General features: G+C 50.3%; 2 protein-coding genes across 2 annotated transcripts; both read left to right on the forward strand.

The window, feature by feature from the left end:
* Positions 1–1,902: 1,902 nt before the first annotated feature.
* Positions 1,903–13,677, forward strand: PFICI_10950 (uncharacterized protein; the record flags this gene model as incomplete). Its single annotated transcript, XM_007839531.1, has 4 exons — positions 1,903–1,957; positions 2,060–2,217; positions 2,272–12,936; positions 12,991–13,677. 4 exons carry the CDS (start codon positions 1,903–1,905, stop codon positions 13,675–13,677), a joined length of 11,565 nt encoding a protein of 3,854 aa, XP_007837722.1.
* A 1,701-nt stretch (positions 13,678–15,378) lies between these two features.
* On the forward strand, positions 15,379–19,457 carry PFICI_10951 (uncharacterized protein; the record flags this gene model as incomplete). Its single annotated transcript, XM_007839532.1, has 3 exons — positions 15,379–18,801; positions 18,865–19,274; positions 19,340–19,457. The coding sequence occupies 3 exons, from the start codon at positions 15,379–15,381 to the stop codon at positions 19,455–19,457; spliced, it is 3,951 nt and encodes a 1,316-aa protein (XP_007837723.1).
* Positions 19,458–21,435: the final 1,978 nt, after the last annotated feature.

A 21,435-nucleotide genomic window follows, 5' to 3' on the forward strand; every position in this document is an offset into this window, starting at 1 on the left:
AAGAAAAGAGAGAGAAAAAAAGATAAAAAATTAACTGGACGCCTCTGTGGGCGATTCAACATACCAGTGTGCCTGTGGTACTATGTCAGCCATGGCTCAAGGGTTGTGGTTACATATGCATGCACCGTCATCTGCTTACCGTAGAAGAAGGCAGTGCCTGTGGAATCGCTGTTGGCAGCCATGATGTATGTGTGCTTCACTTATTCCTTGCTGCCTAGCTGTGGTCGTCTCAAAATGTGCGACTTTTTATCACGGCAATGAGTATGGAGTAGCGTGTGAATGTGGATGGCCCTGGGCTTTAGAGTCGTAACCCCGCGATTTATGAGATGACGGTGTCTTGCGGCGGAAGTCGCGCTGCCGAGTTGCTACGAATGAAATGGTCTTGTAAAAATTGGGTCATTGGCCGTGCATTTAAGTAGAAGGAACGAGCAGGAGAGGAAGGTACTTTGGCGCCTAAAATCGATTGTTCCTGAGGCCCAGGAGTTGTTTGACGGTTAGGCAACCTCTACTTGGTGAAGATATCCTGATTTTTGAGGTCGAGTGGCGGCGGCTGGCTTGGGTGCTTTGTCCCTGGCGTGCACCTGATTCATGCAGTCAGGTCAGTCCTGAGGTGCTAGGTGTCTATAGCTAGATTATCTATCGGTTTGTGAAGAATGGAAAACGCAAGTTAATTTGTTTCGTAAATGACCTGTGGCAATATTTTTCTTTTTTGTATGTTGAAGACTGCTTTACTTTGAGGTAGTATGATCATGACTTCCTTTAAAGTCACATATGATAATTTAGGCCGCCCAAGTTAGGAAGCCTGCCGTAAAGCACTTATCAGGCTGCATGGCGCAACATTAAAGCTCATTAGGTCACTATGTTTTTAAAGTCATCGTAATAATAAGGCTTTCTGCTTCATCATATGTTTTTTTTAAGCTATCGAGATATTATCTTGGTTTTAGCTTGCTTATTATTTCTTATTAAAGGAGAAGTTGCAAATATGCAAATTTCTATATCCCTTTTTCGTCGATGATTCCTAAAAGGCACAAGTGTTTTTAATGGAATCAAGCTCGTCTAGATGCTTCGATGTTCCGCCTTATCTAAGCATGGAGCTGCCTTATCTTAGCCTTGATCTAATTGATAAGATTGATAAAGTGGAGCGGCTTTCGAAGGGTCGAATCCGGGGTAGTAGATCGCCAAGTCCTTCTGCCCTGATAAATGCGTGATCATTCAATCATCCTATCATGGAATTTGGATTGCGACTTGAGTGTACCCCTAAATAACGCACAGAGAAACTCGCGAATCATTAATTGAATATATAATAACAGATTATTTGTTGGAGCAAATTCGCTAACCTCTGCGATGAGTACAATACGTTTGTACCCAATACGTGCCTAGCGTTGGCCAGTCAGGAAGGAAAATCCTAGATCCGTGCCTAGCGCCTTGAGGTTTTGGCGCTCGCTGCCCCCAGCCCAGACGCGTCTCCAATTCTCTGAGCTCCTCGCTTTTTCAATTGTAGGCTCGTTCTAGTACATTTGATAGCCTTGTCTGTCTGTCGCCTGTCCTCCAGACGTATAAGTCTTCGCCCATTTCATGATACCCCCGACTTTCGCCTTTTACTATTTCAATTCGGCGAAAGTCAATTCGTATGCGGCGGCTTTATTTATTCATTAGTTTCACCTGCCACTCCAAATTCTTCAGGGCAGTGAGTTGTGTTGTTGCAACCACTTAGCATCGAGCGTCTTCGTCTTCGGTCACCATTCTACTGCAACCCCACCATCACCGGTGCACTCGAGCAACCACAACAACCAATTCCAATCATCACGACGCTGCGCTGACTGCAGTCCCCGAATACCAATAATCTCTGACGCCGCATGATCTGATACATCGATCCACTGCGAATGCGCAGTAGCCGCAACCATGGCGGCGAATGCGTTTGAGGATATCGTCAAGCGGTTGAGCATAGCGGACACAGGTAGGCCATCCCCCAGCACGCCAATGCTTTTACGCCCCCCAGCAAATGCGTCGCACACATTTGATTCATAACGTTCCTGAGTGCTAACCCAATCTACCGCAGAGTCGAAGCAGAAACTCGATGCAGCATCTAGCTTACGCGACACCCTCGATCACTACACCAATGGCCCGGCTTATCCAACCTTTCTCAAGAAGACCATGCCCTCGTTTGTGAATATCCTACGGGGGCCTTGCGTCTTTCAGACCACGTCGGTGGAGCAGGTATGTGGATGTTTCGTATCGAAAGAAGGTGTATGCTAACGAGGGTCTATTTAGAAACTGCGAAACTGCGTACTCGAGATCTTGCATCGCTTACCAACCCACCAGAGCTCGCCCGAGCCCTTCGAGTCGTATGCCGAGGAGGTTGTTGACCTTCTCATGGGCCTGGTCAAGAATGACAATGAGGAAAATGCGACGTTATGCGTCAAGATCATCTCCGACATAATGCGACACCAACATAAGGTACTGCAAGGAAAAGTGCAGCCCTTCCTTACCCTCATCCAGGAGCTTTTTGAGCAGACCGAAAAAAATGTCCGGGAGCAACTTGATAGCAATGCTGGTGCGCCCAACGCCACTGGAGCACCTTCAACCCCGGGAAGCACGCAGACAAAATTCGAGTCGCCACGACCAGGCTCGCCAGTCGCATCGGTGACCGATCTAGGACAGGACTTGCAGCAGCAGAATCGGCCACTGCTCAAGGGCATCCAATCTTTCAAAGTCCTCTCGGAATGCCCCATAATTGTGGTTTCTGTTTTCCAAACATATCGAAGCATTATCCCCCAAAACGTCAAGTCGTTTGTCCCTCTGATCAAATCTGTTCTGTTGCTGCAGGCGCAAGCCCAGGAACAAGCACATGCTGAAGCCAAGGCCAAGGGACAGACATTTGCTGGAGTGAGCCGCAACATCAAGAACCGAGCGGCCTTTGGAGAGTTCATCACGGCGCAGGTCAAGACAATGAGTTTTCTGGCTTATCTACTTAGGCAATACTCGAGCCAACTCACGGATTTTCTTCCGACGCTACCAGATATCGTGGTTCGCCTGCTTCAGGACTGTCCTAGAGAAAAGTCGGCCGCTCGCAAAGAGCTTCTGGTTGCCATTCGCCACATTATCAACTTCAATTTCAGAAAAATCTTCCTTCCCAAGATCGATGCGTTGTTGGAGGAGAAGACGCTTATTGGCGATGGCTTGACTGTTTATGACACCATGAGGCCCTTGGCGTACAGCATGTTGGCAGACCTCATTCATCATGTTCGAGAAGCTCTCTCACCTGAGCAGATCCGAAAGACCGTCGAAGTGTACACCAGAAACTTGCAGGACAATTTTCCTGGTACTAGCTTCCAAACAATGAGCGCTAAGCTCCTACTTAATATGGCGGAATGTATTGCTAGGATGCAGAACAAGGTCGATGCTCGGCATTATCTGTTAACCATTCTTAACGCCATTGGGGACAAGTTTGCAGCCATGAACAGGCAATATCCCAACGCCGTCAAACTTTCGAAGCTTTACGCTCAGCAGGCTGCCGATCAGGTCTCCGACACGTATCTTGCCGACAAGGAACCCCAACCAGATTGGGATGAGACGGATATCTTTACTGCCATGCCGATCAAGACCTCGAACCCGCGCGACAGGGGTGCCGACCCGGTCGTGGACAACAAGTTCCTCTTCAAGAACTTGATGAACGGCCTGAAGAATACTTTCTACCAGCTCAAGGCATGCAATGCTGCCATTGCGATCGACCCCAACAATGCCCCGCCCCATTGGCAGGAAGTGTCTTATGGCTTTTCTGCCGAGGAAGTCAAGGTCATTGTCAAACTATTCCGCGAAGGAGCATATGTGTTCCGCTACTACGAAATCGAGAAGCCTGCATCCGAGTCCACTTATGCATCAACTGTCGAATACATGGCCAATTTCTACATGGTTTCAAGTAGCAAAGAGGAGAAGGATTTGCTCGAGACGTTTGCTACCGTCTTCCATTGTATCGACCCGGCGACTTTCCACGAAGTTTTCCAACAAGAAATCCCACGTCTCTACGAAATGATCTTCGAACACACGGCACTCCTGCACATTCCCCAGTTTTTCCTTGCGAGTGAAGCCACCTCCCCCAGCTTCTGCGGCATGCTTCTCAAATTTCTGATGGAACGGATTGATGACGTTGGCTCGGCCGACGTCAAGAAGTCCAGTATCTTACTCCGCCTATTCAAGCTGGCCTTTATGGCCGTCACGCTTTTTGCGGAGCAAAACGAGCGGGTATTGTTACCTCATGTTGTCGACATTGTGACAAAGTCCATCGAATTGTCTACCAAGGCTGAAGAGCCACTGAACTACTTTCTACTTCTCCGATCATTGTTCAGGAGCATTGGAGGTGGAAAATTCGAGCATCTCTATAAGCAAATCCTCCCCCTGCTAGAGATGCTACTCGACGTGCTCAATACTCTACTGATGGCTGCCCGCAAGCCCACGGAACGCGACCTCTACGTGGAATTGTGTTTAACGGTGCCTGCTCGCTTAAGCAACCTCCTCCCTCATCTGAGTTTCCTGATGAGACCTCTGGTCGTTGCATTGAGAGCAGGGACCGATCTTGTTGGACAGGGTCTTAGAACGCTGGAGCTTTGTGTAGATAATCTCACGGCTGACTATCTCGATCCTATTATGGCACCTGTCATCGAGGAACTCATGAATGCCCTCTTTGAGCATTTGAAACCTCATCCCTATAGTCACTTCCATGCCCACACAACAATGCGCATTCTTGGAAAGCTGGGCGGCAGGAACCGCAAGTTCATGACAGACACCATGCCGGTATCTTTTCAGCGGTATGCTGATGATCCTGCCAGTTTCGACATGCGCCTGATCGGCTCGAAGAAGGATCGTGCATTCCGATCCGATTTGGGCATCGATTGCGCAATTCGCAAACTGATGGAAGTACCGAAGCCTACCAAGACAGCGGCCAATAAGCAACAGGAGGAATATTACAAGAAGCAGGCACTTCATCTGATCAAGTCTCAAATCAAGTTACGTATCGGGTACGATAACTTGCCCGAAGACCTCCCAAGACTTGTCCGGCTCCAAGCTCAGGATCTCGTGGCGAGGAAATGCGAACATGACTTTACTGCTTTCAACATATCAGAGCGTGAGAGGTCAGTCATCAAGAAGGATGAGGAAGACAAGACTATGAAGAGACTTCTCAAGGCAATCATCTTTGCAGAATCCATCCCCTCATTCCAAGACGAGGCGGATTTATTCTTGATGAACATTTGCCGGCATTTCACCATTATCGAGGTCGGTCGTGGACTCATCGATTGGAAGCGTGCTACTAGCCCGTTCGAAGTCACCAACGGCGAGGGCCCCCTGTTCATCGAGACGCGTACCCTCTGTGACGCAATCCTGGAGTCTTTAGCTTCCGATCTCCCTGAAGTTCGAGACGCTGGATTCCGTGCGATCCGTGCGATTTACGACTCAGCAATCACCATTCTTGGTTCCGATACACATGTGGCGCGACTTCCAATCTTCCAGCATCTTTGCCAGGTGTTCTGTCACGGTTGCTATGAAGAAGAATGGTTCACAAAGACTGGTGGCAGCCTTGGTATCAAGTACATGTTGACCGAGTTCGATCTAGGCGACGCCTGGGTGAACCAACGGCAGATGGAGCTCATTCGCGCCCTGATGTATGTTATCAAAGACATGCCTCAAGACCTTCCCGAAAACACCAGGTGCTCTGCCCAAAACACACTCGAGTTGTTACTGCGTCGATTGACAAAGAATATCACGAGGGATGACTGCAAGCCAATACTCCAACAGCCGGGTCAGCAACAACCGAAACCGCAACACCGGATGGCGCAGATCTGTGCTCTCTTCAACGATGAACTTGCCCATATGAACAGGCATGTTCGTGAAACAGCCCGTCGATCTCTGGAAATCATTGCCAAGGCAACCAACTCTGAGCTTTGGGAGATTGTTTTGCCGTACAAAGATCGCCTTTTGGGTTCCATCTACCCCAAACCTTTGAGGGCCTTGCCTTTTTCCACGCAGATTGGATACATTGACGCTGTCGCCTATTACATGGGCCTCAAGAGTGACTTTGTTGCATTTGACGATACGCTCAACCGTCTCTTGATGGAGTCTCTTGCGCTTGCAGACGCTCAGGACGATTCTCTCGCAGGAAAGCCAGCTGAGTTCCGCACTCATGAATCGATTGTCAACCTTCGCGTGGCTTGCATAAAGATCTTGAGCAAGGCAATGAGCTTTGATGAGTTCTCCAAGGGCCAAAACAATCCTACCAGGACGAAAATTGTGTCAGTCTTTTTCAAATGTCTGTACTCAGAGTCCAAACCGACGATAGAAGCGGCGAATGAGTCTCTGAGGGCTGTATTGTCCCATACCAACAAATTACCTAAAGATCTTCTTCAGCAGGGCCTTAGGCCGGTCCTTGCTAATCTTCAGGACCCCAAGCGCTTGACCACACATGGACTTGAGAATTTGGCCCGTCTCCTACGTCTTCTGACGACTTACTTCAAGGTGGAGATAGGTGCCCGCCTCCTGGACCATATTAAAGTCTTGGCCGACTCGAATCTTCTTCAACAGATATCCTTTACCTTTTTCGAGCAGAACAATGCAATGAAGGTGATTGCAGCAGTGTTCAACATTTTCCACCTTCTGCCACCTGCAGCCGAACAGTTCAAGGAGCGTCTCATTGACACTGTCCTCGAGCTCGAGGACAAGCTTCGTAGAACGCAGTATAGTCCTTTCCGCCCGCCCTTGTACAAGTACCTCAATCGATATCCCCAAGAAGTATTCAACAGCCTCGTCAGCAAGATTGAGGATCCCAAGTACGGTCGTTTTCTGGCACAGGTTCTCGTCCACCCGGACAGTCAGCCACTTCGTGATTATGCTGCAACGAATGTCGAGGGCCTTATCAACTCCTGCAACGCTGTCATCAACGCAAACAAGGACACGAAGCACATTGCCATGGTGTACACAGTCAATATCCTAGACTCTTTGAGCCAGGCCTCGAGCAATTTGACCTGGTTGGAACGCAAGGATACCATGATTTGGTTGAACAAGGTTGCCGTGGAACTTGAACGACAGCTCCGCACCAATCAATTGCCACCCAGTCTCAGACTACCCGCAGACCAAGCTGCGGACCAGTTAATGGGCATGTTTACCAAGGCCTTGTCATTGGACCCTAACAATCTGGACTCATTGTTTAGTCTGATTGACTCTGTCACGGCTGAAGAGTTTCGCGCGACACCATCGTTATTCTCGTACATCTACAAGCATGTCATCTGCAACCAATCCATTGACTACTGGAAGTCGGTGATCCTGCGCTGTCTCGACGTCTATGCCAGTAAGCAGGCCAGTCAGAAAACCAAGTGCTTCTTGCTTCGCAACATCGTCAACCCAATTGTTGCCATGGACATCATGAGAAACGGGTATCAAACTGAGACGCTCAAGCCACAAAGGCTAATGGACCGAAGTGTTATTGAATCAATCAGCGCCAAGGTTTGGAAAGTCAATCTCAGCGATCCTCAAGAAGATCTCGCTCAACCTGGCATCGACCACACGCGCATGGAGCTGCTTCAGCTGTCAGCAATGCTTGTCAAGTACCACCACGCCATACTCCAAGACGCACGCAAGGATATCATTAAGTTTGGCTGGACTTACATTCGTCTTGACGATGTCATCAACAAGCATGCGGCCTACGTCGTCATAGGCTATTTTATTGCGCACTACGATACGCCTGCCAAGATAGTGACACAAGTATACTACTCTCTGCTGAGAACCAACCAGAATGAAGGGCGCGCTCTTGTCACTCAAGCGTTGGAACTCATGGCGCCAGTTCTCCCCAAACGCTGCAATACACTGCCTAACGATCGTAATGCTGTCTGGGCGATTGCTCCGCGCCGCATACTGGCTGAAGAAGGCCAAAATGTACAGCAGATGACGAGCATCTTCCACTTCCTTGTCAGACATCCAACCCTTTTCTACGAGTCACGCGATAAGTTCACACTACTCATCATACAGTCATTGAGGAAAATATCGGCTCCTCAGAATGCTTCCAATGAGAGTAAGAAGTTGGTGCTGAACATGATGTGGCTCATCTGGGAATGGGAGCAAAGACGTGTGGAGGGGAAACAGGGCAGTCCCATAAGAGCCCTGTCCGAGTCTCCCGCCTCAAGAAAGCGACGACTCGATAGCGATCAGCCAACCTCCTCACCGCCTACTGCCAGGACAGTGCCTCCTCCAGCGAAGGAATTTCAAATCCCTGATGCATTCCGACTTAAGATGCTCAAGTATCTGGTAGAGTTCATCGCGCAGCTCAATGAGCGATATACGCTACCGTCAGCGAAGCCTAGAGATGCTGCCACAGCAGCCGGCCCGGCCCTACCCCCCCTGTCTACCGAGCTTTGCAAGAAGGCCATGTCTCTTCTCTATAACCTTCTTCAGCCTCAGTACTGGGCAGATCTGGACGTTGACTTGTTTCCCAACGTCACGGAGGTGGTCTTGGCCAGCGAAAGGACACAGAAGATCTTGAACGCGGATCCCAGCGACAAGGACAACTACGACGAAAAGTTCATTACGAATATTGTCAACACGTTGCAAGTTGTCCGAATCATTCTGAACTCCAAGAAGGACGAATGGATTGTCAAGAACATGCCCTCCATACAGAAAGTGCTGGAGAAGTGTCTGAAATCTGAGAACCCTGAGTTGCATGATTGTTTGCATTTTGCCGACAAGGAATACGACGACGAGCGAGACATGAAGTCCATAGTCCAAAGAGTCCTCGAGTCTGTCCCTGAAGATGTCCCCATGGAAGATGCAGATGCCGACGGCGAGCCTGAAGGACAGACATCGGAAGTCATCACATTCTTGTCAGGCATTGCCACAGAAACACTCAACGCCTCGAATTATGTTTCTGGAGTGAATATCCTGTGGTCACTAGGTCAGCGCAAGCCGACGGTCATCGATCCTCATATTCCTGCGTTGATGAAGGCTCTGCAGTCAAAACTGGCCAGAGAACATGTCCAACATTATACCAACGTTCAAGCTCATCAGATGAACGTACATCTCCGACCCGCAGACCAGGGGCCGCGCGAGGGAGAGATGTCCATGTACGACCTAGAAATTCAGACTGCGCTGATGATCAAGGCGATCGAGGTAACAGCCATGCGAATGGAAGTTCTTGGCGACAACCGCCGACCATTCCTCAGTGTGCTTGCAACACTCGTCGAAAAGTCTCTGCATATACCATTGTGCACCAAGATCCTCGAAATGGTTGAAGATTGGGTCTTCCGCTCCGAGGGCACCTGGCCCACTCTCAAGGAGAAGACTGCCGTTCTGCACAAGATGTTGTCATTCGAGCACCGGAGTGACTCCACGATGTTGACAAAGTTCTTGGAGCTCGTTATCCGCATCTATGAGGACCCAAAGATCACTCGCACGGAGCTGACTGTCCGCATGGAACATGCCTTCTTGATTGGTACAAGGGCTCAAGATGTAGACATGCGAAATAGATTCATGTCAATCTTTGACAAGAGTCTATCAAAGACTGCGACAGCCAGGCTCGCCTATGTCATCACGTCACAAAATTGGGACACTCTGGCCGACTCCTTCTGGCTAGCTCAAGCCTCCCAGCTTCTGATTGGCGCGGTCGAGGTGAATGCCAACATTCAGCTGCATCAAGCAGACTTTCGGACGTTGCCTGCCTCTACAGTCTTTGGTGTCTACTCCAAAGACACGAGAGAACCTACAGCCATGGCCGACGACAAGTACGACACATTCATGTCCAATCACCGCCGATTTGTGGCTGAGCTGGGAGATGTCAAGGTCCGTGATATCATTGAACCCATCATTCAACTTCAGCACAATGATACCGCACTGGCTCACGAACTGTGGATCACGCTGTTCCCCATGTTCTGGTCAGCAACAATGAAGGAAGAGAAGACAGATTTGGAGAAGGGCTTGGTGGCTCTCTTAACCAAGGACTTCCACTCTCGTCAAATCGATAAGCGACCAAACGTGGTTCAATCTCTACTTGCAGGAGCGGCGAAATCATGGCCAGAGTGCAAAATACCGCCACACGTGCTCAAGTTCGAGGCCAGGACGTACGATGCCTGGTACACTGCCCTTGTTCAACTAGAGAAGGCAGCCATCAAGCCCGATGGAGATTCATCCACAATTCGTGAGAGCAACTTGGATGCGTTGTGCGAACTGTACTCGAACCTCAAGGAAGATGACATGTTCTACGGGACTTGGCGCCGCCGTTGCCAATTTGTCGAGACTAATGCTGCTCTGTCGTACGAGCAGAATGGTATGTGGGACAAGGCCCAGAAAATGTATGAAGCTGCGCAGATAAAAGCTCGCACCGGTGTCATTCCGTTTTCACAGGGCGAGTACATTCTATGGGAAGACCACTGGGTTCTCTGCGCGGAGAAGTTGCAACAGTGGGACATCTTGCAGGACTTTTCTAAGCACGAGAACATGCAAGATCTCCTCCTCGAATGTGCGTGGCGCAACATTGAGATGTGGCAGAACCAAGACCACCGTGAGAGTTTGGATCATCTCATCAAGGGTGTCATGGATGCACCCACCGCCCGCCGCGCTTTCTTCCAAGGCTTCATGGCTCTTCTCAAGCTGCACAACAACAGAACCCCCGAGACGCAACAGGAGTTTAGTAAGGTCTGCGATGAGGCCTTGCAGCTTTCTATCAGAAAGTGGCACCAACTCCCAGGAAGACTCACCGCTGCACACATCCCCATGCTGCATAATTTCCAGCAACTTGTGGAGCTTCATGATGCAAGCATTATATGCTCAAGCTTGTCCGGCACTACGCAAGCCAATTTGGATGTCAAGTCAGGTGAGCTAAAACTGCTTCTTGGGGCTTGGCGAGACAGACTTCCCAATGTTTGGGACGACATCATCGACTGGCAAGATCTCGTCACTTGGCGGCAACATATCTTTGGCCTGATCAACAGCACGTATCTTCAGCTGCTGCCACAACAGGGCCAGAATGCCAACGGCGCCTCATTTGCATATCGCGGCTACCATGAAACTGCTTGGATCATCAACAGATTCGCTCATGTAGCTCGGAAGCACAACCTGCCGGATGTTTGCATTGCACAGCTCAGTAGAATTTACACCCTACCAAACATTGAGATTCAAGAAGCCTTCTTGAAGCTACGAGAACAAGCCAAATGTCACTACGAGAACCCAGAAGAGCTGTCGAGTGGGCTGGACGTAATCAACAATACGAATTTGAATTACTTCAATGCCCAGCAAAAGGCCGAGTTCTACACCCTCAAAGGCATGTTCCTCGAGAAATTGAAGCAGAAGGATGAAGCCGACGCAGCCTACGGAACAGCCTTGTACTACGATATTGGCAAGGCCAAGGCATGGGCAGAGTGGGGATACTTCAATGATCGCAAGTTCAAGGACGACCCTACAGATCTGAACTCGGCCAAACAAGCTCTTACCTCTTACCTCCAAGCTATTGGTAGCTACAAAGACGGCAAGTCTCGGAAACTGATTGCCAGAGTCCTCTGGCTTCTCAGTCTAGATGATGCCAACGGCACAATCGCGTCTGGCTTTGAAGACTACAAGGGCGAAACTCCAGTGTGGTTCTGGATAACGTTCATCCCACAGCTTTTGACCGGCCTCGGCCACAAGGAAGCCCCCAGAGTACATGCGATTCTTCTCAAGATTGCCAAATCATATCCCCAGTCATTGTTCTTCCAGGCCCGTACTAACAGGGAAGACATGCTGGCCATCAAGAAGAACCAGGAAGCAAAGGAAAGACAGCGCCAGCGTGCTCAGTCAGCCGCTACGACCAAGCCTGCCGGCTCGCCATCACAGGCCAAACAGGACAACCAGCAAACCAAGACGGAATCGTCGTCTCGGCCCCAAACTGCAAATGGTGAAGGTAACGGCCAGGTGAAGTCCGAGGGTGGAGATGACAAGGCTGCCGCTACACCAGCTGCCAATGCCAATGCCACACCCGCACCCGCTGGTGAACAGAAGTCAGATTCAGGTACTTCTCAAAAGAGGCCACCTTGGGAGCTTACCGATGAGATCATGTCGACGCTCAAGACTGCTTTCCCCCTACTCGCCTTGTCCATGGAGAAGATGGTCGACCAGATCCAGAAGTACTTCAAATGCCCACCCGACGAGGATGCGTACAGACTCATTGTGGCTCTGCTCAATGACGGACTAGCCTACGTCTCACGCATGCCCGCTTCATACGCCAAAGACGTAAAGTTGCCCGGAGGCACCGAGACCAACATCACTCGCTTCGCCGAGACCATCCTCCCGGCGCATATCAAGAAGTCATTTGAGGCAGATTTCGTCCAGGTCAAGCCTACCATGTTCGAGTACATTCACAAGCTACGTAAATGGCGTGACAAATTCGAGGAGAAACTCGACCGCAGGAATCCGAAGGAGCCGCTCGAGAAGTTCTCACGTGACCTCAGCGAGTTCCGCTACCAGAAATTTGACGATGTCGAAGTGCCTGGCCAATACTTGCAGCACAAGGACAAGAACCAAGACTTCATTCGCATCGAGCGATTCCTGCCCAATGTTGACTTGGTCCGGACCATTGGTGTCTCTCACCGACGCATCAAGATCCGTGGTCACGACGGCAGCATCCACTGTTTTGCTATTCAGCATCCTGCAGCCCGGCATTGTCGACGAGAAGAAAGGATCCTCCAGCTCTTCCGTCACCTCAACCAGACATTGGCTAAGCGCAAGGAATCGAGACGCCGTGATTTGCAATTTACTCTACCCCTGATGGTCCCTCTTGCACCTCACATAAGAATTGTGCAAGAGGATACCTCCAACATCACACTTCAAGGCATCTATGAAGACCACTGCCGCCGCAACAACATGCAAAAAGATGAGCCTGTTTTGTTCACAATGGACAAGCTGCGTAGCTTGATCGAGCCTAAAGGCGGCGTAAGTTTTTCAAGAACTCTGATTGGAATCGATAAGCGTGCTAACATGAATCAGAAACAACTTGACCAGACGGTCACTGCCCGTATGGAAGTCTTCACTGCTATTCAAGAGAAATGGGTGCCGCACGACGTGGCCTTGGATTACTTCCAATCGACGTATCAAGAGTTCTCAGAGTTCTGGCTATTCCGTCGCCGTTTCTCATACCAGCTATCGACTCTTACCTTCATGACGTACATCTTGTACATGACTGGCCGTTATCCTCACAAATTCAATATTGCGCGTGGATCGGGCAAGATTTGGGGATCTGAGCTGATGAGTTTCATGGCTCCCGCGAAGCCGTTTTTCCACAATCCCGAGCCGGTCCCATTCCGTTTGACACCCAACCTCCAGACGCTCATGGGACCTCTAGCCACTGAGGGCATTTTCAGTTGCGCCATCATGGCCATTGCCCGCTGCCTCACGGAGCCCGAGTTCCAACTGGAACATGCTCTCACTCTCTTCGTCCGCGACGAGATGATCTTCTGGTTCACGTCTAGTCATCGTGCGATGCACCTGAATGAGAATCAACTGCGCGATACGGTCCAGACCAATTGCGACATGATCGTCAAGCGGGCAGTTAGTCTGGCTGCCAGCCCTGTTGGCAACCTCCCTGCCAACCAAACGGTTATTGATCTCATCAGCAAAGCGGTGAATCCGATGAACTTGGCGCAGTGTGACGCCCTCTGGATGCCATATCTGTAATGTGTCGGTGTTTCATTACATTGTTCTTGTACCAAGACATGCGATTCCTTGCATTTTAGCCTTTTGCATGCCTAGAGGTCGCGCGGAAATTTTGTTTTTATTTCCTTATTTCAGCAGAAAGCATGGCGTTGGTAAAGGACATGAATTATTCTCAACATGATTGTACTCTTTACATAAAAATTGGTGGAAGGACTGGAATGGTTCTCGGCGCATCGCTCTGAGATGCTTGGTACATATGGGTATTGTACCATATATAGAGCAAGTGCAGTAATGCCGTGAACGAAGTAGAATGTATATTTTAGAAGTAATTGACCGTTCAAACAAAAGCAAGGCCTGATGATCCGGAGGGATATCCAAGTGTGACACAACCCTTTGATATGGATGGATGCATCGTAGTGTGCTAAATACGAATGTAATCAATCGAGGGCGATGACATCTATCTGATAATGCTCAATTATTAGGCAACAATTAAAAGGCAGTGCGAGGACGTTTGATTCCCGTATTTCTTCTATTCTAGTGTTGTAGGTACATGTTCGTTCGGAATGCGGAGCGTCTCCATCCTCTCCATCGGACATTGTCTGCTTTCAATAGGTATGGATCAAGTACGTACATAGTACGTGGCATTGTGGGCATCGATTCCATCAAAAGCAAGACGAATACCCACCCAAGGTTAGAAAGATTGACGGTGACCGGATGTTCGGTTTCGCTATTGTATGTATTTCTTGGGGTACTGTTCTATATGATGGGTCTTTTGCATCGAGTCAATCATGCATTTGCTGTATTTCTTCTACAATCCTCACCAATCACGAGTGACTATCAATTATACCAAAAGCTACGAATCATGTAGTTTCCTTCCTCTTTGACCTGCCGCAAGTGGCAGCTTGAAAGAAACACATATCGAAGACCCAAGCACTGACGACCCCCTGTGCTAGGGGACCAGACGGGTCCACTAATAGGTACTACCTTTAGCGGGTAAAGTAGTTCTACAGCGCCAAAGTAGATGAAAGGTACATCCTTACGTGGCGCTGCAGACCGCTGGGGAGGGACTTGACTGGACCCCGAAAAATACCCTCGACACCTCCTGGGATTCAGATTGATCCGCCCACCCTTTCAACTGGGCTGACTGACTCTCAGCTCTGCAGCAGCGCCCCCAAACCCAGTTGAGAGTTTCCGTTCGGCACACAAGGTGTCCTTGTCCATTGCCCATGCATTGCAACCAACCGACCAACCATTACTGCCTATCATAGATGACGGAATTTATCAACGGTCTTGGAGACGAGACCACATTGCAACTACGTACAACGTAAAACGTACATGGTAGCAAAGCTATAGGCGAAGGACGGCGACGTGTCTCTTCTACATACACAACCAACTTACTTACCCTTACCTTTTCACGGCGACACCGACAGTTTAGATACGAGTACCTAGCAGACCGACTGCAGTCTGCATCCATCCATTGAATTAGCTTCTTGATCGCCGCCCGACAATCACCAGCAGGGAGGTAGCAGCAGCAGCAGCAGTCGTCGTTTATCTCTCAATACTTTTGAAAGCTACGTAACAGCAGAAGCGACACTCGAACCTTCCTCGGCCCTCGCCCACGCCCGCGCCCACGCCAACCGGGAACCCACACACCGCTTCAAAAGCCTACCTGCAGACCGATCGACTCCACGCGGCTGCTCTTGGGGATGCCCCCGAGCGGGAATGGGAATGCCGCCTTCAACAACAAGCCCATACCGATCGACGGAACCGCCAGACTCCCCCGTCCATGATTCCGACTCGGATGCCGACCTAGACCTTCAGGAGCTCGACCCGACCACATCGCACAGCACTAGCGCCACGCTTCTAGGCCGCAACACCAGCCCCGAGCAGCGAGCGCCACGGATTGCGCTGAGAAATCTCCGCATGGGGGGCTTGCGGAGGACGAGTGGTAGGGGGGCACGCCGCGGATATGGCGACCTCGGACACGACAGGGACGGCCATGACGATGCCGTGGGCTTGCTGGACGATGATCACGACAGACCACAGCGCTACTCGGACGGCAGCCATAGCGGAGGCGATGATGCGCCGCTCTTGAACAACTCCGGCTCGGGGTCACGCCGTAAGCGATCCTTTGCCGGCGATCGAATGCAAAAGCTGGGCGCATCCCTTCGCTTGCCGAGCTTCATGTCAAGCACCAGCGCGAACCGAGACGCGATTGAGGATCTGGCCGACCAAGAGGACGACGATCCCTCTGCCTCGCGTGTGGTGGCCGTCGGTTCCTCTCAAACGACCCGATACCCACCAAATATTGTATCGAATGCTAAATATACAGCCTTCACCTTCCTCCCCGTCACCCTGTACAACGAGTTTTCTTTCTTCTTTAACATGTACTTTCTACTGGTTGCTTTATCCCAGGCGATTCCAGCACTGAGAATTGGTTATTTGAGCACATATATTGCACCCCTTGCTTTTGTGCTCATGATTACCATGGGAAAGGAGGCCTACGATGATGTTGAGCGACGGAGGCGAGACAATGAAGCCAACTCGGAGGAATATGCGGTGCTTCGCTTTGACGAACCAGGAAGCCGGGCGTATCCTACGTCTCGATCGCCGCGAGTACTGAAGTCATCATCCATGCGAAAGGGCCAGAAAGGATCCGTACATCGGGACAGACTGTCAGACATCAGGGAGGAAGAAGAGCAAGCAGAGGGACACGGCCTGGGACAGCCCTCCTCGTACGTGGAGGAAATCAGCAAGAAATCTCGAGACCTGCGTGTCGGCGATGTGTTGAAGTTGAGCAAGGGCCAGCGTGTCCCGGCTGATGTGGTCATACTTAAATGTCTGGCAACGGAAACCTCGACGGCTCCCACAGACCAGATGGAAATAGTCCACGAGGAAGAGTCACTGCTTGTCGACGCGGATTCGAGTAGTACCACCTCAGGCAAGGGCAAAGAACCAGAACAACGTCAAAAGCCTGACGAAGGCAGCTCCAACGGGGAGACCTTTATCAGGACTGATCAGTTGGATGGAGAGACGGACTGGAAATTGCGGCTGACTTCAGCTCTGACACAAAATCTACCGCTGGAGGAATTAGTGAGACTCAGGGTGACCGGAGGCAAGCCAGATAAGAAGGTCAACGAGTTCATTGGGACGGTCGAGTTGATGCCGTCTCGACAAGAGGCTATGGATCCTTATCCCAGCGACAACGCCCAGCCAGATACAAACAACTCGGCCCCGTTATCCATTGACAATACTGCCTGGGCCAACACCGTCATTGCGTCTCAAGCAATCACTCTTGCGGTCATTGTTTATACTGGTCCCCAAACCCGATCAGCCTTGTCGACATCGCCTTCCCGATCCAAGACGGGGTTGCTCGAGTATGAAATCAACTCTCTGACCAAAATCCTCTGTGCCCTGACCTTGGGGCTTTCAATCATTCTCGTGGCTCTAGAAGGTTTCGGTAACACGGACGGCAATGTATGGTATGTCAAAATCATGCGCTTCTTGGTCCTTTTCTCTACCATTGTGCCCATCAGTCTTCGAGTCAATTTGGACATGGGAAAGAGTGTTTACTCATGGTTCATTCAACGTGACCCGGGAATTGCTGGAGCAGTAGTACGGACGAGCACAATTCCAGAGGACCTGGGAAGAATCGAATACCTGCTCAGCGACAAGACCGGAACCTTGACCCAAAACGAGATGGAAATGAAGAAAATCCATGTCGGTACAGTGTCATATGCCAATGAAGCGATGGACGAAGTATATGCCTATGTGAAACATGGGTTCGCTGGGGCACCGGCGGAAACAGCGCTCGTCACACCTTCATCTTCTTATAACACGACAGCCGGAGTCACAGCTACCCGTACAAGGCGAGAAATTGGCTCCAGGGTTCGCGATGTTGTCCTGGCTCTTGCTCTGTGCCACAATGTCACTCCTACAACCGAGGAGGAAGACGGACAGACCGTCACGTCGTATCAGGCTTCTTCCCCGGATGAGATTGCAATTGTTCGGTGGACAGAGTCGGTTGGATTACGCCTGGCTCACCGTGATCGACAGGGGATGATCCTCGAGTCCACGGAAACCGGAAAAGCAGTTGTCAAGGTCAAGATATTGGATGTCTTTCCGTTCACGTCGGAAGGCAAGCGTATGGGAATTATTGTTCAGTTCTGGGAGCACACCCAGAGCGCACCATCACCCGAAAACGCAGAGATTTGGTTCTACCAAAAGGGTGCCGATACCGTCATGTCGTCCATCGTTGCCGCCAACGATTGGCTCGACGAGGAGACGGCCAACATGGCTCGTGAAGGCCTCCGAACGCTTGTTGTAGGTCGCAAGAAGCTCTCCTCGGCGCAGTACGCCGAATTCTCCCGATCTTACCAGGAAGCCTCTCTTGCCATCAACGGGCGCGAGGCAGGCATGCAGAAAACCGTGTCCGAGCATCTTGAGCGAGACCTGGAGCTGCTAGGTGTAACAGGCGTGGAGGATAAGCTGCAAAGAGATGTCAAGCCCTCTCTCGAACTGCTCCGTAATGCTGGAATCAAGATTTGGATGTTGACAGGCGACAAGGTCGAGACAGCTCGCTGCGTTGCCGTCAGCTCTAAACTCGTTGCCCGTGGTCAATACATCTACACCATCACCAAGCTGAAGAGGAAAGACAATGCCCAAGATCATCTCGACTTTCTCAGGAGCAAGACGGATTCGTGTCTCTTGATTGATGGTGAAAGTCTTGGATTGTTCCTCACCCACTTCCGAACCGAATTCATCTCAGTTGCAGTCCATCTCCCTACTGTGGTCGCTTGTCGTTGTTCCCCAACACAAAAGGCAGAAGTCGCCAAGCTTATTCGCGAATACACCAAGAAACGTGTCTGCTGCATTGGCGATGGTGGCAACGATGTCTCCATGATTCAAGCCGCTGATGTAGGAGTGGGCATTGTTGGTAAAGAAGGACGACAGGCCAGTCTGGCGGCCGATTTCTCCATTGAGCAATTCTGCCATTTGACCAAGCTTCTTGTTTGGCACGGCCGAAACAGTTACAAGCGGAGTGCCAAGCTCGCCCAATTCGTCATCCATCGTGGTCTTATTGTCGCTGTTTGTCAAACAATGTACAGTATTGCAATCAAGTTTGAGCCCGAGGGTCTATACATTGTAAGTCTCACCTTTTTCTTCATGATGCATCTAAATCAGGTCGCTCACAATTGTTTCCCCCAGGACTGGCTCATGGTTGGCTACGCGACCGTCTATACCGCAGCTCCCGTACTATCTCTAGTCCTAGATAAGGACGTTGATGAGAACCTGGCGAATCTGTATCCAGAGTTATACAAGGAGTTGACATCTGGACGATCTCTATCTTATCGCACATTTTTTGTATGGGTATTTGTGTCCATATATCAGGGTGGCATGATCCAGGGCCTGTCTCAGCTCTTGACCGAGGTCGATGGACCGAGGATGGTCGCGGTCAGCTACACAGTCCTGGTTCTGAACGAACTGCTTATGGTTGCCATTGAGATCACGACATGGCATCCTGTCATGATTGTGAGCATTGTGGGCACGTTCCTGGTATATGCGGGATCAGTTCCGTTCCTGGGCCGTTACTTTGACCTGGATTTCATCCTGACTTGGTGAGTTTCTCCTTTCAAGTCAAAGAGTCTTTTGCCGTGACAATTGCTAATGTTGATGGTTCTAGGGGCTTTGTATGGCGCGTATTTGCAATTGGCGCCATCTCACTGATACCACCTTATGCTGGCAAGTTGATTAGGAGAACAATGAAGCCACCGTCATACAGGAAGGTTCAAGGGATATAACGAGATGATACAATGTCGAATAGCGGGCTCCAGCTCCAGCATCAGACGGGGTGGGCGCATAAGCATTGGGTGGCGTTATCGGGATTCTCTCCATTTACGTGCTTGCATTATCATGCTTTTCTCCCGGTCATTTGTTTTCAATTATGGTCACTGGCAGATGGTACTGGGCCCCCCGTGTACGTTGCCGTGGTTCAATACCCCTAGAAGCATTCTTGTCGTGAGAAAATAAAAGAAGAGAAACATTCTCTCCATCTAGATCTGAATTGGATTACTTGATGGCTGTAGAGGGGTGCAGGGAATATCACGAATGCACGCAGAGCCAGCCCGTGACCACTGCATGAATAAGGGTCCATGATCCCCTTATCCCGATCTATGCACGCACGATTCATCAGCGAGTATGTTGCTGATGACCGACATGAATGTTACCAGATCCGGCCACACGGTTCAGATTTGAGCCGGATCAGAGACGCGGCGGCGGGCTGACGAGAGGAGGGGTGGACCGACGTCGGTCTCGAGCTTTTGGAGCTTATTCGTTGGCCCCCCTGAAGGTCTCCACTACGTACTTTGTGTGTAGCGAGCTCTTTTAGAAATGATGTCATTCTTGGTGCTACTATGGCGATCTGATTGCCTTTGAGTTTCTCTTCTTTTGGATGGGATGATATATTTCCCCCGGAATGCCATCAATGAGACTGTCTGCTACGCTACTCGTTTCTCCACATCTCCGCGCTGCCCCCGCGAAAAAGACCGAGAATAAAAAGGAAAGTGATGGACATTCTCGATGCGGGACCCCCATATGTGGTGGTGCAGATCACTAGGAGAGGCTCGGATATTCTCTTCTTGATACAGACCACGAGTCTGCAGTACATGTTTGTCTCCCCCCAGGGCGGCGGAAGGGGCAATAATTAGGAAGAAAATATCGCGCAGCGAGAGAACTACCGAGTGGGCAAGAAACATTCAACAAAAAAAAAACGCGAAATGGACAGCTCAATGGGCTGTCGCGTCTCTCTCGTAGATGGGGTGCGACCCCAGAAGTCCTTTTTTTTTTGCCCACTCTCCTCACGATGGGATTTCTCAGAAAAAACCCACCCTCTGATTGAACAAGAGGTGAGTCGGGTGGGTGCCTTCGTTTCTGTTCGTGGCAGGGTATACGCTAGTTCCCCCATGCCTGCTGGCTTGGCTTGCTACCTGACGTAGCGGGGAATTCAGCGAAACCCCATGGATAAAAATATTCATACGGAAAAAAAAAAAAAAAGGTTTCGCATGTCCACGATGCGTTGTAGTCGTGGCACAACTGGGTAAGGGGAAGAAAAATTTTTATACTTGCTTGCTGCTAGCTAACTGGCTGTCGGCCACGTTCGCAGGAAGAAGGTTAGCTAGGGCGCGGGAATGTATGGACTATGGTGACTGATGGCTCAGTTGCATCTGCGTCTTTGCGGGCAATTTGATGCAGCAACGCCCAATTAACAAGCGCAACATGCATCGGCCATGGCGATGCCGCACCGTTACACTGAGGCACCAAAAGTTTTTGTGCCAGGGGTGTTTCTCTGACAGGCCTGTTGATGCGGCGAAGGAAAACCCTACAGGCTACAGCGTACATACATACATACTTACATACATACACCCGCGATTGCTACATACGTAGTACAATGCTTACATGCTAGGATGCATCAAGGCTTTCGTTTCTGATTGTCTTGAAAATTTTAATAACCTTTTGCAGCTCGCGTCCGATGACGTCCACCAGAATCTGTAATAGGCTTTGATACAGCAGGAATTGACAGCGGGAGAGAGTCAGCAACAGCATCAAGGCTTGAACAGAGGAGAGACAATTCGTAGTCCGTGGGGGGGAAGTAAGAAAGAAAAGACAATACTTTCTGTCTGGGTGCCCAAATATACGGCAAGAGAGGGGATGAATTGAAGCTATCTCGATCCAACTGGGGCTCAATTGTACACCTCATGCGGGATTTGCATCCCCTTGGGG

The sequence above is a fragment of the Pestalotiopsis fici genome (assembly GCF_000516985.1).
Source record: "Pestalotiopsis fici W106-1 unplaced genomic scaffold PFICI_Scf_8, whole genome shotgun sequence".
Lineage (NCBI taxonomy): Eukaryota > Fungi > Ascomycota > Sordariomycetes > Amphisphaeriales > Sporocadaceae > Pestalotiopsis > Pestalotiopsis fici.